General features: G+C 41.5%; 1 protein-coding gene across 1 annotated transcript; it reads left to right on the forward strand.

Annotated features, from left to right (window-relative positions):
* The first annotated feature begins 11,128 nt into the window (after positions 1 to 11,128).
* LOC124555110 (ADP-sugar pyrophosphatase-like) lies at positions 11,129 to 19,482 on the forward strand. The gene is made up of 5 exons (XM_047128914.1): positions 11,129 to 11,331; positions 15,901 to 16,061; positions 16,239 to 16,390; positions 17,028 to 17,136; positions 18,188 to 19,482. Exons 1-5 carry the CDS (start codon positions 11,225 to 11,227, stop codon positions 18,295 to 18,297), a joined length of 639 nt encoding a protein of 212 aa, XP_046984870.1. The 5' UTR covers positions 11,129 to 11,224; the 3' UTR covers positions 18,298 to 19,482.
* The last annotated feature ends 3,250 nt before the right edge of the window (positions 19,483 to 22,732 follow it).

Genomic DNA, 22,732 nt, shown 5'->3' on the forward strand with positions numbered 1-22,732 from the left:
ATGTGATTTGCAGAGTATCCATGTAGATGTAGATGTAGTGTTTTTCTGTGTCAATTTATACAAGCTGAACCCGAACTCCACCACCAAAATTTCGGAGTTTGTTCAGCGGCATTTTCAAAATGTCTTGGTGTAAGGGACCCGTAGCCTCTGGTGGCTCGCTACAGAATAATTGCATTTAGTTCGATTTCTTACCAGCCTTTATCTTTGTACCTGTATTATACTGAGAATATCTGCACAACAGTCCAAATGTCAACGGTATGCGCTGTGTGTCTTATTTGGAAACAAACTTGTTCCATTCATACAAAGTACATGCTGTTGATCATGGGCGACCTATGTAGGTGCGGCTGTGTGAACCAAGTGCACTGTTGCCACATAAACCATCTTACCGGTTGACGTTTGTTCGGTTGTGGCCGTTTCTTTTTTATGCTGCTTGGACGAAATGAGACTGACAACGGCGTGCGTTTACAGTCGTGATACGAGGGAAAGACGTCTTCTTGAAGGCAGAAGATAGGAACGTGAGGGGTACGAGAGCTCCCGTACTTATTCCGGTTACGTTTTAAACTGTCTTTTTTTCGGTCAGGTTTTGCGTCCTCCGCGTACCTATGCCCTCGGCGGGGGCCTATCTCGCCACCCTCTCGGTATATTTGGTGTATATATGCACGCTGAAGCGACGAATGAAAAGTTTTATATCAAGGTCAGGATTTGAAACCGGTTCTCCGGCTCACTTGGCAGATAAGCTAACCACTACGCCACCCTGGCACAGTGGCTTTGCACAACTGCGCGGACTGCCCTAGCACGCCTTCGTCCTCAATCCAAATTCCATCTATGCCCCAACCCATTTCGGATTCGCTCTAAACTCGAACAGAACCTCTCGGTATAGCCAGGTGGAAGGGTTTAGGATTTTTCTCAGGATGCTGTCGAATGTTCAAGTGACTAAAAACTGTACGTTGACACCTATCTACTCCTAATACTTGTGCTGGAAATGTTTGATACCCCGTTTATCCTAACTGGCTACATCTAGGCCGAGTGCCACAGTTCTGTGGTATGTGAAGATCAATTGTGGAGCTGCTTTCACCATTGTTCATCTAAGTACAAGAAGAACTCGAAGCTAAACTGGTTTTTTTTCCCCTACTGAAAATGTATGACGATTTGCTGTACCATGTTCATAGAGTGGGAGGATTTATTCAACAACGGAGTTCTTGCTGCTATTTCGATACAGTATTAAAGGTCAGGCGAGCAGGTGTTGAATCAGATTTTCAAAAGTTTTCCAGTTATTTCCGACTTCTGCTAACTAGCGACTGGAGCGAGATGCAACGGTGGAGGAAGGCCATCAAAACAGGCCGTGGAAGGACCAACGGTACCGTCCGACCGCCCTGTCATCCTCAACCGAATGACCTCATCGGATGCAGATCTGAAGGGGCCGTAAGATCAGCACACCGCTCTCTCAGTCGTTGTCAGTTTTCGTGACCTGGAGCCGTTACTACTCGGTCAAGTACAAAGGCGTGCTGAAAACTGATGCCTCCAATTTTTTATACGAAAAATTTAAAGCTTTTTAAATAAAACAAATTTTACTAACATTATACATCTTTATTCTTCATATATAAGTATTTATTTCTCAAAACAAACATTGTGCTGAAGCATCCGCTCTCAACGAATACTCACCAGTACTTAGAAACACAGCAGCGACTGGTCGTTTATCTCGACCAACCAAGGACCGCAGCTCACGAGCAACTTGTACTGTATTACTAAATATCACTTTGTGCACTTGTAAGCTAGTACGGAATGAAGTATTTTCATGTAAAGGCTGTGGTCTGTCTCATCATTGTGCTGTGGAAATAAGGGGAGGGCACTGAGTCTTCCCGCACTGCACACTCCAATCTTAAATATACCAGAGACCTGCAAGTGAATGCACGAAATCCACTTGCAGGCCTCTGGTCCCGCACTGGTACATTTATGTTTGGAATGTAAAGTACGAGAGGACTCGCTGCTCTCTCCTTATTTCCACTCCCCAATGATGAGATGGAACACAATTTACGTGAAAATGTTTTATTCCATACTACCTTACATGTGCACATACAAGTTGCCCTCGAGCTGCGGTCCTTGGCTGGTCGAAACATGCGTCTGCTCGTTGCAGTGTCTCCTAGCTAGCTTGAGGTGTCCTCTCTCAACGAACGCTCGGTCGTGGCTGCGTGAACAAAGGATCTAGAAAGACAAGTTCCGCACACATTATACCGGACAGACTGACCTGTCCCGTTTGCAAAACGCCGTTGGATGGCACTTGGGGTTTGTGGATCGAATGTGCACGACGGATTAACGACTGTTGGCCTGGTACACTGGCCAGCTGAAGTTGTTTGTAGGCTGTTTTGTATACGTCTTTAAGCAAATATCAGGTTGATTCCCCATCTGAGCCTCAGAATTACAAAACACAAACGCTTAAAATACGAATACACACAGAACAAAGCTTAGGCTTATGCACAAGCAGATAGAATACTCGACGTGGAGGGTGGTCGGCCTCAGCATTAGAATAAGAACTCGACCTCTACGTATCGTAAACTTGGTACAAAGGATCCTAATAACTCCGCCCCTAATTTCTGATACAGGTACACTACTGTACTATAACGACATAGCGATACCCTCTGTCGGAGTACGAAATGCACCCTGAATTTTATATTTTCTATCAGACCTAATCCACTCCTCACCGTGCTTCCTCACGTCAGAGCTCCAATCTTTTCCTTTTCTTTTCCTTCTATTCGTTACTACTGCCCCTTGCTCCGTCCAGTTTCCCATACCTCAAACTCTCTTGTTTTTGTAAACACAATCATTTCACATTACTCCCATCTTTGTCTGCTCTATTACATTCTTACACCTGACACTTCGATACAACCATCCCTCTTGTAAATTATCCTTCTCTACTACTGCGGGTCCAGTACAGCGCTCCGCCTACCGCCTTCACGATTACCATTTCATCACTGTTCAGAAGCACCATGCAGTTTTCAATATCGTCTTCCATTATCGTCCTTTTAATACTTTGAAAACATCTAAGTGGAATCTGTATCGTTTCCAAAAATTCTTCAGCTGAAGAGAGAAAATCTGTACCACTGACGACATACCTTCAGGCGAAGAAGTGCGAAAATCTACATTATTAAATGGCTAAGAGTTCATGCCGCCCAGTCCCAGTTGCAAGTTACTTATCTAAAGGTTTCCAGGAGCGACAAAAATTTGATTTTCAGTACTTCATGTAACTATTGACCGAATTTATAAATTGAAAATATATCATAATCTACTCATTTAAAAGTATAATCTTATGTAAAGCTTTAGTACAGTACGACAAGTATTACAGTTAGAAACTGTGTCTATATCTCGAGGCACCGCAACTCGCCGCACGCAAATATCCAGACTTTATTCATCCAGTATTTGAGAATGAGAGCACATAGTCACTTTACACAGTTTCAAGCTTTTATGATCCTTTTTCTCGCTGACACTCCCCGAAAAGTGATGAAATGAAAAAAAGTTTAACACCTACTACATTTCCGCTGTTCATGCAGTAAAATTGCCGCATCAGGCATGATGCTTTAATTCATTACTTCTTTACTATTAACTCTATTCGCAACAGATTTTGCAGACAATATCCTCATATGAAACTTCCTGGCAGATTAAAACTGTGCGAAAGGCAAAGGTCCCGAGTTCGAGTCTCGGTCGGGCACACAGTTTTAATCTACCAGGAAGTTTCATATCAGCGCACACTCTGCTGCAGAGTGAAAATCTCATTCTGGAAACATCCCCCAGGCTGTGGCTAAGCCATGTCTCCGCAATATCCTTTCTTTCAGGAGTGCTAGTTCTGCAAGGTCCGCAGGAGAGCTTCTGTAAAGTTTGGAAGGTAGGAGACGAGATACTGGCAGAAGTAAAGCTGTGAGACGGGGCGTGAGTCGTGCTTCGGTAGCTCAGATGGTAGAGCACTTGCCCGCGAAAGGCAAAGGTCCCGAGTTCGAGTCTCGGCCGGGTACACAGTTTTAATCTGTCAGGAAGTTTCATATCAGCGAACACTCCGCTGCAGAGTGAAAATCTCATTCTGGAAATATCCTCATATTCCACTGAATGTACCTGTAAACTTATATCATTTTACGACACATCGTTCAGGAATTATGGCTCATAGACAGTGAGATGCGTGGAAAACTAGCTTCTTCTTCAAACGAAGCACAAATTACAGAGACTATACTCAGTCCAGTGTTTGAGAGCACTTAGTGACTTCCAATAAACTTTAACACTTTCGCGACGGAACCCGAGCATTCGTGCAACGGCAGTTTATCAGGCTGACATCACCCGAATCTTGTTCGTGCAGTGCGTAAGACTTCGTAGCTGCCATTGGGCTTCCTTCTGTCCATCAATAACCATGCAGCACAAGGAGCGGCAGGGGGAGGGGGGGGGGCATCCGTCGTGTCTTCATACTGCTGTCAATAGTGTTCGAACACTGACCTCTCTGCACTCGAATACAGCGCTTTGTATGTTGCTGCTCGTGTTGTGTCCACACTGTTTTCGTCTGTCAGTAAGAGTCAAAAGGGAGAAACGTGCTGAAAAGAAAAGTCCTGGTGGTGTCAATATTGTCTTGTAGCTCTTTGTATGCAACAATATTTCAAAACAATGCACACTCTGACAAATTATATGTAAGAGCTGAATGAAGATTTTTTTTCTTTGTTTATATAAAAACATGATTCAGTAAAACTGTTTGTATATCTGCTAATTTTACAATCTCACAATCCACCTTTTACCAGTAGTTAAAGCAGGTTTCAAATGACACATCACCCGAATTTATTGCATTTATACGTAGTTACAATGGTATGACTGTCAACAAATGTGTTAAAAGCAGCCGTTCAGCTGCCGCGCGGCCATTGGCGCCTGGCACCTTGCCACAGTTCGCCCCCCCCCCCCCCTGCCCCCCTCCCGCCGTCGGAGCTTCGAGTCCTCCCTCGGGCCTGGGTGTGTGTGTTGTCCTTTGCGTAAGTTAGTTTAAGTAATGACTAATGTGTAAGCCTAGGGACCAATTACCTCAGCAGTTTGGTCCCATAGGAACTTACCACAAACTTCCAAAATTTGCGAAAGTGTTAAACATAATTTCAAACCTTTTGCAAACTTTTTCTTGCTCACTTGTTTGACGTCAAATGTTTAACACATTACCCCCATTTGTAAAGTAATGAGAAATTTGCAGCTGTTTTATAGATGTTAGACTCTTTAAAGAATCTGGAGTTTAAGGTAGGAATGTAAGAAAGCTTCGGTTCAGTGGCCAGTCACTGAACACGCTGTTTTTCTATAATACCGAGGCCCAAAACACACACACACACACACACACACACACATATATATATATATATATATATATATATATATATATATATATGGGAAACAAAGCCTAAATGTGGTACGTTAGTGGTTGTCTACGCCTATATCTATACTCCGCAAGCCGCTTTACGGTGTGTGGCGGCGGGTACTTCGTGTACCAGTGTCACTTCCCACTTGTCCTGTTCCAGTCGCGTATGGCTCGCGGGAAGAACGATTGCTGGTAAACGTCTGTGTGGACTCGAATCTCTCTAATTTTATCTTCATGGTCTTTCCGCGAAATATACGTAGGAGGAAACAATATATCGGTTGACTCTTCTAGGAAAGTACGCTCTCACAACTTTATCAGTAGAACATACTATGATGCAGAACGTCTCTCTTACAGCGTCTGCCAGTTGAGTTATTTCAGCATCTTCATGACGCTTTCGCGCTTACTAAATTAACATGTAACAAAACTTGCTGTTCTTCTTTGGATCTTCTCTATTTCCTCTATCAGACCTATCTGGAACGTATGACATACTCACGAGTAGTATTCAAGTATTGGTCGAAAGAGCGTTTTGTAAGCTCCTTCCTTTGTTGATGGACTGCATTTCACGAGGATTCATCCAGTGAATCTTAGTCTGGCACCTGCCTTAATCGTACTAATTTTCTGTCGTCGTTCCACTTCAAATCGTTCTGTACGCATACTTCTAGATATGTTATGAAAGTAACTGCTCCCAGTGATCGTTCTACAATCGTATAACCATATAATAAAGGGTCTTTCTAGGTCTTCCTGCCTACTCTAACGCTACAACTTCTCTGTATACAATAGCACCATCCGCGAAAAGCCTCATTGAACTTCCCACGTTATCTACTAAGTCGTTTGTACGAGGGCTAGCTGAAAAGTAATGTCTCCGAATTTTTTATGCTGTTGGCAATGTCGGTTGAAGTATTACAAACCGGCCGTGGTGGCCGAGCGGTTCTAGGCGCTTCAGTCCGTAACCGCTCGACTCCTACGATCGCAGGTTCGAATCCTGCCTCGGGCATGGATATTTGTGACGTCCTTAGGTTAGTTAGGTTTAAGTAGTTTTAGTTCTAAGGGACTGATGACCTCAGATGTAAAGTCCATAGTGCTCAGAGCCATTTGAACCATTTTCTGAAGTATTACATGTCATACATATTGCTCGGTCGACTATCCTCCTTCGCTGACTCATATTGCAACCATTTGCCGACAGAGGGCTCCGAATTGTAGCTTGCAAAACGGCCGTGCGTGGTAAACAGTGTGCTGTAACCTAGTTTCTAACCGCAGAAAACGTGCATCGAATTGGAATCCATAGGAGAATTGGAGCTGAGTACGGTGATTATTGTATCGGTATCAGTAATGTATTACGTTGGGTTGTCAGTGCTCGTTGGCCCCATCCGATTTTCATGTTGCCAAAATTTAAAGAACACATTACAGGACTTCACTTTGATAGTGATGAAGCGGTGCAAGCAGAGGTGATATTGTGGCTTGGTCAACAAAGTGAAGCATTCTGCAGTGACGTGACGGTATCAACAAACTGGTCTCTCGTTGGCATAAATGTGTTCGTCGCCAGGGTGACTGCGTTGAAAAATACACTTAGGTGACAAAAGTCATGGGATAGCAGTATGCACATATACATATGGCGATAGTATCACGTACACAAGATATAAAAGGGCAGTGCATTGGCGAAACCGTCATTTTTACTCACGTGATTCGTGTGAAAAATTTCCTCACGTGATTATGGCCGCACGATGGGAATTAACCGACGTTGAACTCGGAATGGTAGTTGGGGCTACATGCATGGGACATTCCATTTCGGAAATCGTTTTGGAATTCAGATTACGATATCCACAGTGTTAAAACAGGGTGCCAAGAACACCAAATTTCAGGCATTACCTTTAACACGGACAACGTTGTTGCCGACAGCCTTCACTTAACGACCGAGAGCAGCGGCGTTCGCGTAGAGTTGTCACTGCTAACAGGTAAGCAGACTGAGCGAAATAACTGCAGAAATTAATATGGGACGTCCGTCGAACGTATACGTTAGGATAGTGCGGCGAAATTTGGCGTTAATAGCCTCTTTCAGCAGACGACCCACGCGAGTGCCTTTGCTAACAGCACGATATCGTCTGCAGATCCTCTCCTGAGCTCTTGACCATATCGGTTGGAACCTAGACGACTGGAAAACCGTGGCCGATTTCAGTTGGTAAGAGTTGATGTTGTGGTTCGAGTTTAGCGCAGACCCCACGAAGCCATCGACCGCCAGCCGTTGTGGCCGAGCGATTCTACGCGCTTCAGTCCGGAGCCGCGTGACTGCTACGGTCGCAGGTTCGAATCCTGCCTCGGGAATGGATGTGTGTGATGTCCTTAGGTTGGTTAGGTTTAAGTAGGTCTATGTTCTAGGGGACTGATGACCTCAGATGTTAAGTCCCATAGTGCTCAGAGCCATTTGAACCATTTGAAGCCATCGACCAAGTTGTAAAAAAGCCGCTGTGCAAACTGTTGGTGACTCCATAATGGTGTGGCTGTGTTTACATGGAATGTATTAGGTCCTCTGGTCCAAACGTACCGATCGTTAACTGGAGATCATTTGCAGCCATTCATGGACTTCATTTTTCCAAACAACGGTGGAATTTTTATGGCTGACAATATGCCATGTCACCAGCCACAGTTGTTCTTGATTGGTCTGAAGAACATTCTGCACAAATCGAGCGAATGATTTGGCCACCCGTATCGCCCGGCATGAATCCTATCGAACATTTACGGGGCATAATTGAGAGAGCAGTTGGTACACAAAATCGTGCACCGGCAACACTTCCGCAAATATGGACAGGTATAGAGGCAGTATGGCTCAATATTTCTGCAGGGAAGTGCCAACGATTTGTTGAGGCCCCGCCATGTCGAGTTGCTGCACTATGCCGAGCAAAAGGAGGTCCGACACCATATCAGTAGGTATCCCATGACTTTTATCACCTCGATGTAATGGTTCAAATGGCTCCAAGCACTATGGGACTTAACATCTGAGGTCATCAGTCACCTAGACTTAGAACTACTTAAGGGGGGTAGGGCGTCAAATGGGCCGACTTGGAGCAGGAGAGGCACCACAGGGCATTTTAATTTCCACTGTCTATACTTTTACATGTAAATTCATAAAACTTTGTCAGCATGACAAGGAAGGATTCAGGATTCACACTCGTAGCAGCGGAAGTTCAAAAATATAAAAAATAACTTTTTTTACATGTGAAATTTCATCATCTTTTCACTTACTATTGGCTGAATTTGTTGCTATAGGCACACTTTTCTTCATAAGTAAGAGAGACTGTTCGATGAATTTTGCACAGCATACAAACCATACTTACAGGTGTCTGAAACTTTAGAATCTATTTAATTTATGAAAAAATGAATGACCTGTTACGTTTATAACTTTATGTTTCGAAAGAAATCCAATTTTGTAGTTAATTATCTCAATTTTTACCATAGTTTTTAATAGATTTGGAAAATTTTAGAGTTGCATACACCTGTAAGTATGGTTTGTATGCTGGGCAAAATTCATCAAAGAATCTCTCTTACTTGTGAAGAAAAAGGTACCTATAGCAACAAATGCAGCCAATAAATGATGAAATTTCACATGTAAAAAAATTTGTTTTGTTATGTTTTTGAACTTCCACTGCTATGAGTGTAAATCCCGAATCCTTCCTGGTCATGCTGACAAAGTTTTATGAATTTATTTGTAAAAGTATAGACAGTGGAAATTAAAATGTCCTGTGGTGCCTCTCCTGCTCCAAGTCGGCCCGTTTGACATCCCACCCCACTTAAACCTAACTAACCCAAGGACATCACATACATCCATGCCCCGAGGCGGCATTCGAACCTGCGACCGTAGCAGCAGCGCGGTTCCGGAGTGAAGCGCCTAGAACCGATCGGTCACAGTGGCCGGCTCTCCATGTAAATTTTTAGACATAAAGAATAAAGATGTAGAATGTTAAAATATTAAGAAAGTTTGTTTTATTTAAAAATCTTTAAGAGTTTTCAGATAAAAAATTCGAAAGTGTTACTTTCCAGCACGCCATCGTAGATATTGTGCTGGACCACTCAGGAACCTACTGGTGGGCTGCCGTACTTCGTTGCTTCTATTCTCAGGTTGTTGTTGTTGTGTTCTTCAGTCCTAAGACTGATTTGATGCACCTCTCCATGCTATTCTATCCTGTGCAAGCTTCTTCATCTCCCAGTACCTACTGCAACCTACATCCTTCTGAATCTGCTTAGTGTATTCATCTCTTGGTCTCCCTCTACGATTTTTACCCTCCACCCTGTCCACCAGTACTAAATTGGTGATCCCTTGATGCCTCAGAACATGTCCTACCAACCGGTCCCTTCTTCTAGTCAAGTTGTGCGACAAACTCCTCTTCTCCCCAATTCTATTCAATACCTCCTCATTAGTTATGTGATCTACCCATTTAATCTTCAGAATTCTTCTGTAGCACCACATTTCGAAAGCTTCTATTCTCTTCTTGTCTAAACTATTTATCGTTCATGTTTCACTTCCATACATGGCTACACTTCATACAAATACTTTCAGAAACAACTTCCTGACACTTAAATCTATACTCGATGTTAACAAATTTCTCTTCTTCAGAAACACTTTCCTTGCCATTGCCAGTCTACATTTTATATAGTCTCTACTTCGACCATCATCAGTTATTTTGCTCCCCAAATAGCAAAACTCCGTTACTACTTTAAGTGTCTCATTTCCTAATCTAATTCCCTCAGCGTCACCCGACTTAATTCGACTACATTCCATTATCCTCGTTTTGCTTTTGTTGATGTTCATCTCATACCCTCCTTTCAAGACACTGTCCATTCCGTTCAACTGCTCTTCCAAGTCCTTTGCTGTTTCTGACAGAATTACAACGTCATCGGCGAACCTCAAAGTTTTTATTTCTTCTCCATGGATTTTAATACCTACTCCGAACTTCTCTTTTGTTTCCTTTACTGCTTGCTCAATATACAGATTGAATAGCATCGGGGAGAAGCTACAACCCTGTCTCACTCCCTTCCAAACCACTGCTTCCCTTTCATGTCCCTCGACTCTTATAACTGCCATCTGCTTTCTGTACAAACTGTAAATAGCCTTTCGCTCCCTGTATTTTACCCCGGCCACCTTCATAATTTGAAAGAGAGTATTCCAGTCAACACTGTCAAAAGCTTTCTCTAAGTCTACAAATGCTAGAAACGTAGGTTTGCCTTTCCTTAATCTTTCTTCTAAAATACGTCGTAGGGTCAGTACCGCCTCACGTGTTCCAACATTTCTACGGAATCCAAACTGATCTTCCCCGAGGTCGGCTTCCACCAGTTTTTCCATTCGTCTGTAAAGAATTATTCTCAGGTATACGTTTGAAAAACTTAAGTAACTCTACGAACTACCTCTATGTTAGAGATTTATTGAAGGAAGTGGGGTCATTGTCTTCTCAGTGTCTCCAGCATTCTGAACAACTGGGGACACGCGAGAAGCAGTAGCTGGCGGCCGGCCTAAACCGAGCCGGCCTACCCTACTCTTACGATGAGAGACACTCATTCACTACAGTTAGCAACGTGACGAGGCGCACGTAAAAAGCATATCCGCAGCTCCGTGCAGGGGCATATCGCACTGCGTCCCACTGCGTTGCCTTCCAAGAAGGCACGTCGCGTAAACACGGCCCTTTTTGCTCGTTTTGTGTTTGTTTTTTTTGCCGTGACGACGGGCAGCGGCGATCGACGAGGTCGGGCAAAGATTGCAGGGGCGCGGGGTCGGTGGTCGGTGCGCACGCAGCGGCGGCGTGGCTGGGCTGCGCCTACAAGAGTCGCCGGCCGGCTCGCCAGCGCGCAGTCACCGCCCGCCTCTCGCCGCCAGCCATGAACAACAACGTCAGCTGTCGCTTCGTGAAGGAGGAGCACATCAGCTCCGGAGACTGGCTCTCGCTCGCCAGGATCACCTACCTCGACCAGAACGGCACGCCCAGGTCTGTCACCGCTGCACGCCCTTTAATTCTCTTTTTGCGCACCAACATGTCTTATGTTGTCACTTTCACCCTATCTTGTGGCATTGTTGAATGAGCGCTACTGTATATGTACTTCAACTTTTTCGATTTTGAAATTTATTTCGTATTTCGTCGATACTTCGAAGTCTCCAGTCACACGACTGGACTTGTTGCAATAACCTATCGCACTACTTCGCAGTTTTTGAAAGAACTTTAATACATCCATATGAATGGCGTTCGTGCGCCGTGGCTATGGATTTGAAGAAATACAGGATCGAACAATTTTTTATATAGCTTTATTTATGCATCATACGTTTCAAGCTTTCACCCACCTTCAACTGGCATAATATCTTCGTCAATAAAATGTTTTTATCGACATCCTTTAGAATGCTGCAGTTGCCATTGGCCCTGTAATTTGTATCGTCTTTATGCAGGGTGTCCCAGGAGGAATGGTCAGTTTGCTTCGAATGAGCGTTCCGTCATATCCCCGGAAATTGACCATTCCTCCTGGGACACCCTATATGTCTAGCAATAACATTAAGTTTCAGTGATGTTGCACGACATTCCCCACGACGTCCTGCGAACGTTGCGCTGTGTCAGTGGTCCGAAACTAAAATTGTTTGTGCTACACACATAAAATCGGGAAAAGGAGCTAAAATATACAGAACCAAAGGCAGTTGCAGCGTTCTAAAAGAAGTCGATAATGCATTGTGTTAACGAAGATATAAATGTATTACGCAAATTCAAGACGATACGCGTCTTGGCATGAATAATTCTGGCTGACATCTATAATCCTTCAAGTAATTTTTTCCACGGAATATACTGCTACGAATACTGGCCTCAAGAAGACTTCAAAGAGATGCCGATGAATCAAGATGTTAGCTTTGATGTTGGTGATTGCTCTGTTTTCTTCCTTCATCACACCTGGGAAATTCTGTCAGCGTTCTTCCACAAACACATGTGCACGCCAGTATGTTGAGGCGCCTTTCTTGTGAGAAGGAACTCTGTGTCGATGGCTTATTCAGCGAATACATAATTTCCTAGGACTGCAAGGTCTGTGTAACTGTTCAGACAGTATGCCCTTCTGCCATAGGGGGAGCCCGAGTCGTATCCCAAGTACCCTCGAGGAAATCAGTTAGATGGAAGGAATGAAACGAGATTTATTGTCGTAAGGAGAACTTGGCGACGTACTTGACAGTAGCAGCGGTTCCACTTATAAGAACGGGTATTAGCTATCGGTAGGGCGATGTTTTGACCACTTTCCCGTTTCAGAACCCTTAGACATATGATATAGTAGCGATCATTTGACAGACCAACGTCCTTCTCGGATGACAGTGCCTCGGGGTAATGATATATAGTTATATATTCAGATGTTTGATGTGATACTTTATCACCGTTGCCCTTTTCCACAGTGACAGTTTCCTCGTGATTTTGCCTCCATGACTTATTTCAGTCCAAAATTGCACACTCTTTGAAATCACTGTTTCTGTTAACTTTCTTTTCGTAGGGCCACGGCAACAATGGCGGCGTGGTGATATATCAGTATGACGCTCTCCCATACTTGATAGGCAACAGTAACTCGAATTCAGGATAGCAGTCGTATATGCGGTAATTTACGTGGTATTCTGTAGACATGGCAGTGGAATGCGAGGTTGTTTACGCACGCTCGGATGGCTCATCCTATCGCCCAAGCGACGTAAGTACAAGGTCCGTAAAGACGTCACGGTCATCACAGAACTGCAGATAGCGTCTGCAGGCGGACTGAACCCTAGGTGAAGAGAACAACCATATGTCGTGCTTTGCTTCCGAAGAAAACAGGTGGAGGGTATCGTATATGACGGGCAGATAAAAACAGGATACCAAGTATAGCATTTTACAGTCTGTATTTGGTTGGTTGGTTGATTTGGGAAACGGACCAAACAGCGAGGTCATCGGCCCAATCAGATTAGGTTCAAATGGCTCTGAGCACTATGAGACTTAACATCTATGGTCATCAGTCCCCTAGAACTTAGAACTACTTAAACCTAACTAATCTAAGGACATCACACAACACCCAGTCATCACGCCAATCAGATTAGGGCTCAAACGGTTCAAATGGCTCTGAGCACTATGGGACTCAACTGCTGAGGTCATTAGTCCCCTAGAACTTAGAACTAGTTAAACCTAAGGACATCACAAACATCCATGCCCGAGGCAGAATTCGAACCTGCGACCGTAGCGGTCTTGCGGTTCCAGACTGCAGCGCCTTTAACCGCACGGCCACTTCGGCCGGCTCAGATTAGGGTAAGATGTGGAAAGAAGTCGGCCGTGCCCTTTCAAAGGAACCATCCCGCCATTTCCCTGAAGCGATTTAGGGAAAACCTAAATCAGGACAGCCGGACGCGTGTTTGAACCATCGTCCTCTCGAATGCCAGTTCAGTCTGTACGATTTACATTAGTGAGGAAAGAATACGAAAAAAAACAGCAAATGTTCTCTATCTGTGATGTGTACCTCAAGTAGTTCCAAAAGACAAGTTAGTCCTTTCACACACACAATTTGTTTGGTTGGGATAAATAGGCAATAATGTGAAAATAAACAGTTTGTTAGTACACTTTTTGTGCTTATTTACTCAGCAATGCTGAAATCTGTTCTTTTACTTGAACTGTCTCTATTAAACGATGTGGACGCGCCATTTACCGTCAGGTTCAATTTTCAGTGATGTTTTATATTTACCCAATACAATGCAGTGTTCGTCCATACTTGATGCTTCAGAGGCATAGTCCATAAGCGTTTGCATTTAATTAAGTAACTGCACTCTTCCCTGTATTCAGGATTCTGTCTTGAAGTCAAATTTGCGTCAAGAAGGCAGCCATATTCACGTGCCGGTTTCATTGACTTTGACTCATTCGACGTCCCTGAAAGTCTCCCCTTGGGAGTCAAGGCTGACTTTCCTTTTTACGTCATTCTTTTCTTCTGGTATAGCAGCAAATGACTGAAAGGTAGCTTATGGTACCAGCCTCGATCACGAAGACAACAGGGTCTGATCTTATCCAAAAGCAGCTGAGATCAGCCAACTTAATGCGGTTTCAGAACAAATGATCTCTCACGTCGACTGCTGCACTGGTTGCCCTCTTCATTGCCCTATTCACCGTAGGAACACGACGATCAAAATAAAATTAAAAAATACTACAATAAACAGTAATAAGCAAGATGTCAGAATTATTATAGCCTGTTTCACACGTGCAGTTAAAACAGGTCAATCTGATGCCTGCAGGACACGCAGTAAGTCTGACGGTTCACCGTAGCCCCAACAGATGAAAGTCTGTTGATACTCTACTTAGTCATGACAACGAAAGATTGTTTTAAAAGTAGAAAAAAATATTACGTACGGTAGTCTAAAGAATGATTGAAAAGAAAAACGTGTACTTACACGCAAATTTTTTTACAATAAACCTTTTTATTTTACTTACCAGTATCTCAGTTCCAGTTCCATTATCCTTATTACCGTACCACTTTTGAAACTGTAATACGAGTTTCATCGGACACCTCGAGCACGTAAGAAACGAAACAGATAACTTTTGGACTGTCACTTCAGTTCTCATATTCAAGCGAATCTAGCTGTGATTTATAAGATTCCTTAACTGTTTGTCGTTCCTTCCGATAATTAATTTCTAATATTGAATATTTTGGGAACTAATCTGCTCGGGAACTATTCTGCTCAGTAGAAGTTATATTCCTTTCGCCTCTTTTTATTAATTTGAATACGATACTTGCTTCTTTCTGTAATAGTAACATCTTCGTGATTATCTCGTCACAGGTAAGACTGACTGCAGTATGTTTCAATAAACATCTCGTTCCAATCTTTTTCACTTCTTGATGTCATCACATTGTTTACCTACTAACTGCAATGTACCGTACCTCAATGATCCATCCCATACACATGCACCAGTATGCAAACACAGTCGAGCGCTGCGCAAGCTAGTGAATGGCTAAGTGCAATATGTGCTCCAGTTTCTTGAGTACCTCAAGGTGAACACACCAATGCAGTTCCATTATTCACACATTCTGATTTAGCTGCACAGGTGTGCAAACTTGTGAAGTCTACCTCTATATCTATTAAAGCCATCTGGCATAAAGTTACTTCCATTACATCTACAGTATTGGTAACACTCATTCCATTTACAAATTTGGAATCAAAATACTTATTGCAGATATTATGATAACTGCGTATAGTGTCACCAGTAGTTACTAAAATACAAAATACTTCCTTCCAATAGTTAATTCTAAGAAATAAAAATAAAATAACAATATATTTGTTTATTTTTTCCTACAGAGAAACTGTGAAATATACTAGAGACACAGTATTCTGTAGATAAATAATGAAGGTTTTGTTTCACTTGACTACAGATACTATACTTTACCAGCTACTGTAGCGCAAGAGTCTGTATTAACTCTGCCATACCAACAGAAGTGACACATTTTATTTCATACTATCCTTGGAAATCTAGTAAAGAGATTGCTGTGTGATAATGATACTAACAATAATAACAATTAAATGTCTATCTTTCCAGAGTTTGGGAAGGTGCAACAAGGCTGACAAGAACTGACAATGCCAAGATTGATGCAGTTGGTGTCATTGCTTTTTACAAAAGACTGCTGCATTATGACTGTATTATTCTTGTCAAGCAATACAGGCCAGCATTGAAGGCTTATAGTATTGAAATGCCAGCAGGTAAACAACCTTAATATAGGAAATATAAAGTAATTCATGGAACATACTTTCAGATATATACATGTTACATAAATTAGTTGAAAATTTATGATAGCACAAATGACATAATTTCATTACTTTATCAATGGCTTGCATATTTTAGAGCATGTGTAACCATAAAATCTCTACAACACACAGGTCTAGTTCAAGAAAATGAGTCTCCTGATGAATCAGCATTGAGAGAACTCAAGGAAATCACGGGTTTCACAGGAAAGATCAAGAAGATTGGTCCAATACTAGCAATGGACCCTGGTGCTTCTAACTGCTCAATGCGTCTGGTCACAGTGGAGGTATGTAAACTGTTTCTAAGCTATTTGTCAGTAGGTACATGAATAAAAGTGCAAATATAGCTGTTACAAAGAAGATAAACAAGATAAATACATCACACAGTGCATCATGTGATTAATCTGATTCCATTTACAGTATTATTCGGTAGTTCGTACCTAATCTTTGTCTAGCTGATTACACTTTACAATTATCCTGATTTTCGTTTCTTGGATATTCATTCTATTGTGCATGAACCTGGATTCTGAATATGATGGTGCTTTCAAGGAAATGACAGGGGATGTCTTTTACAAAGTAATTCCATTCAGTTACTCTTTGGTCAACAAATGAGTATTTTACTCTTATTGATCTTTCAGAGATTAATACTCATTTGTGTGATGGTCTTTCCATCCCTTATTTGCACCATGTGTGAAAATCTATCTATCAGTGAAACATGCTAACGTGAGTTAAATTTCAGAACCATATATGCCCTACATCTAGTTTAACATAGTTAGAACGAAATATATTGAAGGCGTTCTTAGTTTTGCATTTTTATTCCTCTTTTGTAGAGGAATTTTGTGTATCCATATTGTCTTTTAGTTGCTGTTTTAAGAGTGCTTGCTTTTTTAAGTAAAATCAACAGCCTCTTTGTGTTTTGTATAGGTGAATGGTGATGATGTTGATAACCTGAATTTGAAAATTAATGGAAATGGAGTCCGATTTAAGGAACCACTCCTGATTCCTGTATCGGAACTTTTGGAGAAATTAAGTGGTATGTATATTTATAATTTTAAATAAAATTACCTAAATAAGGGCACCTGATAACAGACAAGTGTTTCAGGCTAAAGGAGATTTGCAGAGCTATTTTATGTAACATCCATGTAAACATACAGTATTAGGAAATTAGTTATTTCCCTTTGTCTTGCTTGTGCCTAAGCAATGGAAACGTTCAGTAGTCCTTCATTCACTTATTGTTTACACCATACATACCATATGGCTGCTGATAATTTTCCTGTCTTTACACAAATATTTCTTTTATAGAAAAATACATTGAAATTACTTCAAGTTGGAACAAAGTTTGTCTTGTGCTTTATTACCTATTCAACAATAAGTGATTGGCACATTACGTCACTGTCCAATTTCCAAACTTTTCTGGTGTTTAGAAGTTTAGTATCCAGAGTCTTAAAAATGTGTGCTTCACCATGTGAGATAAGTAAAAATACAATCCTCAGTTATCAAAGCCTGCAAAAGATACTGTACTGATTTTAAATATAGACTATTACTAAAAAATTAGTAAGGCAATAGCTGGATAGTTTGAAATTGGTGCCCAGCTGTTGTAATGATGGCCTCTTTTGCCTTTCAAAGCAGAAAACAGGCTTCTGTAGCTTTGGATTGCACCAACATGTCCTTACACGCTGTAACTGAATACCAATAAAGTAAATCTTTACTGAATTTGGAAATGAATGTTCACTATTTGATGTGATTAACAATAAGTGCCCCTCCTCTCCCCCCCCCCCCTCCCACACACACATTTATATTGAAGTTAATGCTATGGCATGTGTGTATCAGCCAATGTTGTTGACTTGATTGCCATGATGTGATTCATACTGTCTAGACTCTCAGTGGATAGTAGTAAAAATGCAGTTGAAAGATCAGTCAAAATATACATTTTCCTTTCTTATAAAAGACATGCTCATACACATTGTGGTGTTGTATCTGAAACAAATTGTCTAAGCTTGATTTTAGCCGTTTTTAATCATTTGTTAAAATTGTGTAATAGATATACCTGACAACTAACAATGAGTTTCCACTTTCTTTTTTAGCATATGCATCTGCAGGATTTATCATCGATTCAAGAATTGATGCATTTGCCATTGGTTTGGTTATGGGTAACCAGAACAGGAAAAACAAAATACCCACCACACTGCTGTGAAGAGTCATTTGCAACACTTCATATCAACTTATCAAATACCAAACTGTATATTTTAATTCAGTACATTATTGTATTTAGCTGAATTCATCCCTGTACCTGTAATTACTTTCATGTCTAGTGTAATACTATTTTCTTTGTTGATTGTATGTCACCATATCTCTCTCCTGAATTTATGTTAATTCTTCTGCACTGAAAAGACTTCAATTTTGTGATTTCTTTATATATTTCACTTGGTGTCTGACTTCTGTTGAATTCAACACAAATTTGACTTATTCCATTCAGGTTGTTCCTTAATTAGTCTATCAAAAATGTGTCTTGTACTGTGGACAATAATCTTCACTTGCAAATTTATGCAAAAAGAGTGTCATAAGCACAATTGATTCCTATGTCTTGCTGCAGATTACAGAGCCCATCTACTACTTGTTCCAACAAGTTTCATACATTTAAAGGAAAAGAATCTCAAATTTAATTTATTGTATGCTGGGTGAGAGCTAGTGGAATACTTCAACCAAGAATCATTCTGATAATCACTTTTCATTCATCATTATTTTCTAATTTCACAAGGATCATCACAAACATATTTCACAGCATCATTTATTTAAGATATTTTGTACTAAATAAGTTCTTTATTCATCATCTTAATTTATTTTCTGCAAACTGTCATTTAGAAATTTGTCTGTTAATTTTAGAGTACACTTATTGTCTATTATTCCCATTTTGTTGTTTGTTGCAAATTGTCCTATTATCTTATTGCCATTTCTAATCTTCCTCTAATTCAAATCTATTACAACCATAAAAACTTAAAGGTTTCTACCTCATGTCACATATTACTGTGTGCATAGAAAGTCACTGGGAAACACAAGAAAGTGGAGAATGTTATCAGCTCCTACAAAGACTGAATTCTGTTTATGGGCCATAAATGCTAAGAGAGAGATAAAATCCAGAATGTAAATCTCTCTCATATTAATTTTAGAGAGAGAGAGAGAGAGAGAGAGAGAGAGAGAGAGAGAGAGAGTGAGTGAGTGAGTGTATATTTTGTGTTTGATTGTTTTATTCTGGTCACTGATAAAATGCCAATATGCTGAGAGTGTGTTCTCAGAAGTGTCTGTATTATTATATAATTTTTATGTGACTGAATATTAGCAATAATTTTTAAAATGATAATAAACAAAAATTAATGTAAAATCTGTGTAAATTTCATAAATGCTCCAAACAGTTTAAACACCCCAGTCAAGCTGGAACTGTTTTGTAATTACTTCTACAGCAAAGGTTACTTTACTGAAAATAGGCTTAAACCTGAAATTAGCATTTCCAGTTTTACATTTTCATGTGTGGCTTAGAAGCCAAAGTGTTTCATTCCAAAGAGATTGGTATGATTCTTTTCAGATGTGGCGATGCTTTTTGTTATGAAAAATTCTCCGTTGTCTGGGTTGCACATTGGTCTGTAAGTCTTCATTTAACTGGTTAGGTAAGTTACTTTACAGGTCAAAGAAATGCAAGGACTTGCCACTGCTGTAATGACTGTGCTTTGTGGAGAACTGCATGTCAAATCACTAGAACTATTAACAATCTATTCTCATATTGTAACTTTACTACACAGACCTACATACTGGCTACGTACCAAACACAAATGAATAGCATTGTGGAAGTGTGGTTCAAAAAAATGGCTCTGAGCGCTATGGGACTTAACTTCTGAGGTCATCAGTCCCCTAGAACTTAGAACTACTTAAACCTAACTAACCTAAGGACATCACACACATACATGCCCGAGGCAGTATTCGAACCTGCGACTGTAGCGGTCGCGCGGTTCCAGGCTGTAGCGCCTAGAACCGCTCGGGCACTCCGGCTGGCTGGAAGTGTGGGTTTGTATTTATATTCTAATAACATTGACTGAGAGTGAGTCAGGTTTGTAAGACTTTTGGCTTTTAAAAATGTTAACGCAGATACATGAGAGAAATACAGCTTGTGGGAAATAGAGAACGTAGAGTCTTGTACCGCAAAGAAGCAAGGGAGAGGATGTTGTTATAGATGGCTGATATCCTCATTCTACAAGACAAATGCACACGTGGATTAATACGGTTCTTTATATACATTAACATTTACTTAGCTGGAATAGAGTCCATGTGTTGTGGTACAAGCTCATCAGTAATAGTCCTCTTGCAAACAGTGTCAGTAATCTTGCTATTACAACTTTAGTCTTACTACTGGCCTTGCTATAGGCACTAATCTGGTCACTATGTACTGTTGTAACCTGCGATGCGAACTGAGCCCGCTCTGCGAATGTGCTGACAGATGCCAAACTGGAAGAGTGAGGCAGTGCTGCCCTCCGGTCAAAAAATGGTTCAAATGGCTCTGGGCACTATGGGACTTAACTTCTGAGTTCATCAGTCCCCTAGAACTTAGAACTACTTAAACATAACTAACCTAAGGACATCACAAACATCTATGCCCGAGGCAGGATTCGAACCTGCGACCGTAGCGGTCGCGCGGTTCCAGACTGTAGCGCCTAGAACCGCTCGGCCACCCCGGCTGGCCTCCTCCGGTCAGCATCAGCGGCCTAAATACATGTCGAGAGGGTATTGATGGCATGTTGCTTGTCAGTGTGTGTCTGGCCTCTCTCATGATAGGCGCACTTGATCGAGAGCCTACTATAAATCTTCACGCTACATCTTTGCCGACCAGTGAGCTGGTGACAGCTTACGCCAGCGCAAAGAAAAGTAGTTCACTATAGGCTGCAGAGTCCTCGACTTGTGCCTTAGGGTTGTGGGGTTTCGGGTTCCGCTAAACAGGTCATGTGTCCACTACACACAGGAGGTGGCTACACGGGTAGCAGGGGCTGTGTGGCGTGGACTGGGCGGTTTTTTAAGTTAGACAGTCTCGGGAAAGATCAAAAAGGGCTCCAGTCTCAAAGGGTACAGGGCAAAGAAACGACGAGAATCGACCAAGCAACAGTCGGTATTGTAGATTGTAGTTGTAAATTGTCGTAGCTGTGTTCGAAAAGTACCAGAGCTTCAAGCGCTGACAGAAAGCATTGAAGCTGAAATCGTTATAGGAACAGAAAGCTGGCTAAAACCGATGATAAGCTAAAACCGGAGACAAATTCTGCCGAAGTTTTTACAGAGGTGCAAAATGTGTTCAGAAAGGATAGATTGAATAAAGTAGGTGCTGGTGTGTTTGTATCTGTTGGCAGTAGTTTATCTTGTAGTGAAGTTGGAATAGATAGTTCCTGCGAATTACTATGGGTAGAGGTCACACTCAACAGCCGTACCAAAATAATAATTGGCTCCTTCTACCAACCCCCGACTCAGGTGATATAATAGCTGAACGATTCAAAGAAAACTTTACAAATAGGTACCCCACTCATACAGTTATAATTGCTGGAGACTTCAATCTACCCCCGATTTGTTGGCGAAACTATGTGTTCAAACCCGGTGATAGACAGAAAATATCTTCCGAAATTGTACTAAATGCTTTCTCTGTGACTTACTTTGAACAATTAGTTCATGAGCCCACACGAATTGTAAATGGTTGCGAAAACATACTTGACCTCTTAGCCACAAATAATCCTGATCTAATAGAGAGCGTCATGACGGATACAGGGATTAGTGAACACAAGGTCATTGTAACGAGGCTCAAAACCATATCAACCAAAACCACTAAAAATAAATAGCAGATAAAAATTTGCTTGATGGCTTCCTAAGAGAGAGTCTCCATTCCTTCCAAGCTAATTATGTAAGTGTAGACCAGATATGGCTCAAATTCAAAGATACAGTATCGACAGCAATAGATAGATTCATACCGCATAAGTCAATAAGAGACGGAACTGGTCCACCACGGTACACAAACCACGTCAGAACACTGTTGCAGAAGCAACAAAAATAGCATGGCAAAATCAGAAGAACGCAAAATCCCCAAGACTGGCTAAGTTTCACGGAAGCTCGAAATTTAGTGCGGACGTCAATGCCAGATACTTTTAATAGGTTCCACAATGAAACATTGTCTCAAAATATGGTAGAAAACCCAAAGAGATTCTGGTCGTATGTAAAGTACACCAGTGGCAAAAAACAGTCAATACCGTCACTCCGCAATAGCAATGGAAAAGTTACCGATGACAGTGCCACTAAAGCGGAGTTACTAAATACAGTTTTCCGTAATTACTTCACGAAAGAAGACGAAGTAAATATTCCAGAATTCGAAACCAGAACAGCTGTTAGCATGAGTGACATGAAAGCAGATATCTTAGGTGTTGCGAAACAACTCACATCACTTAAGAAAGGCAAGTCTTCCGGTCCAGATGGTACACCAATCAGGTTCCTTTCAGAGTATGCAGGCACAATAGCGCCTTTCTTAGCAATCATATACAACCGCTCACTTGGCGAAAGGTCTGTTCCTAAAGACTTGAAAGCAGCACACGTCACACCAATATTCAAGAAAG

The sequence above is a fragment of the Schistocerca americana genome, chromosome X (genome assembly GCF_021461395.2).
Source record: "Schistocerca americana isolate TAMUIC-IGC-003095 chromosome X, iqSchAmer2.1, whole genome shotgun sequence".
Taxonomy (NCBI): Eukaryota; Metazoa; Arthropoda; class Insecta; order Orthoptera; family Acrididae; genus Schistocerca; species Schistocerca americana.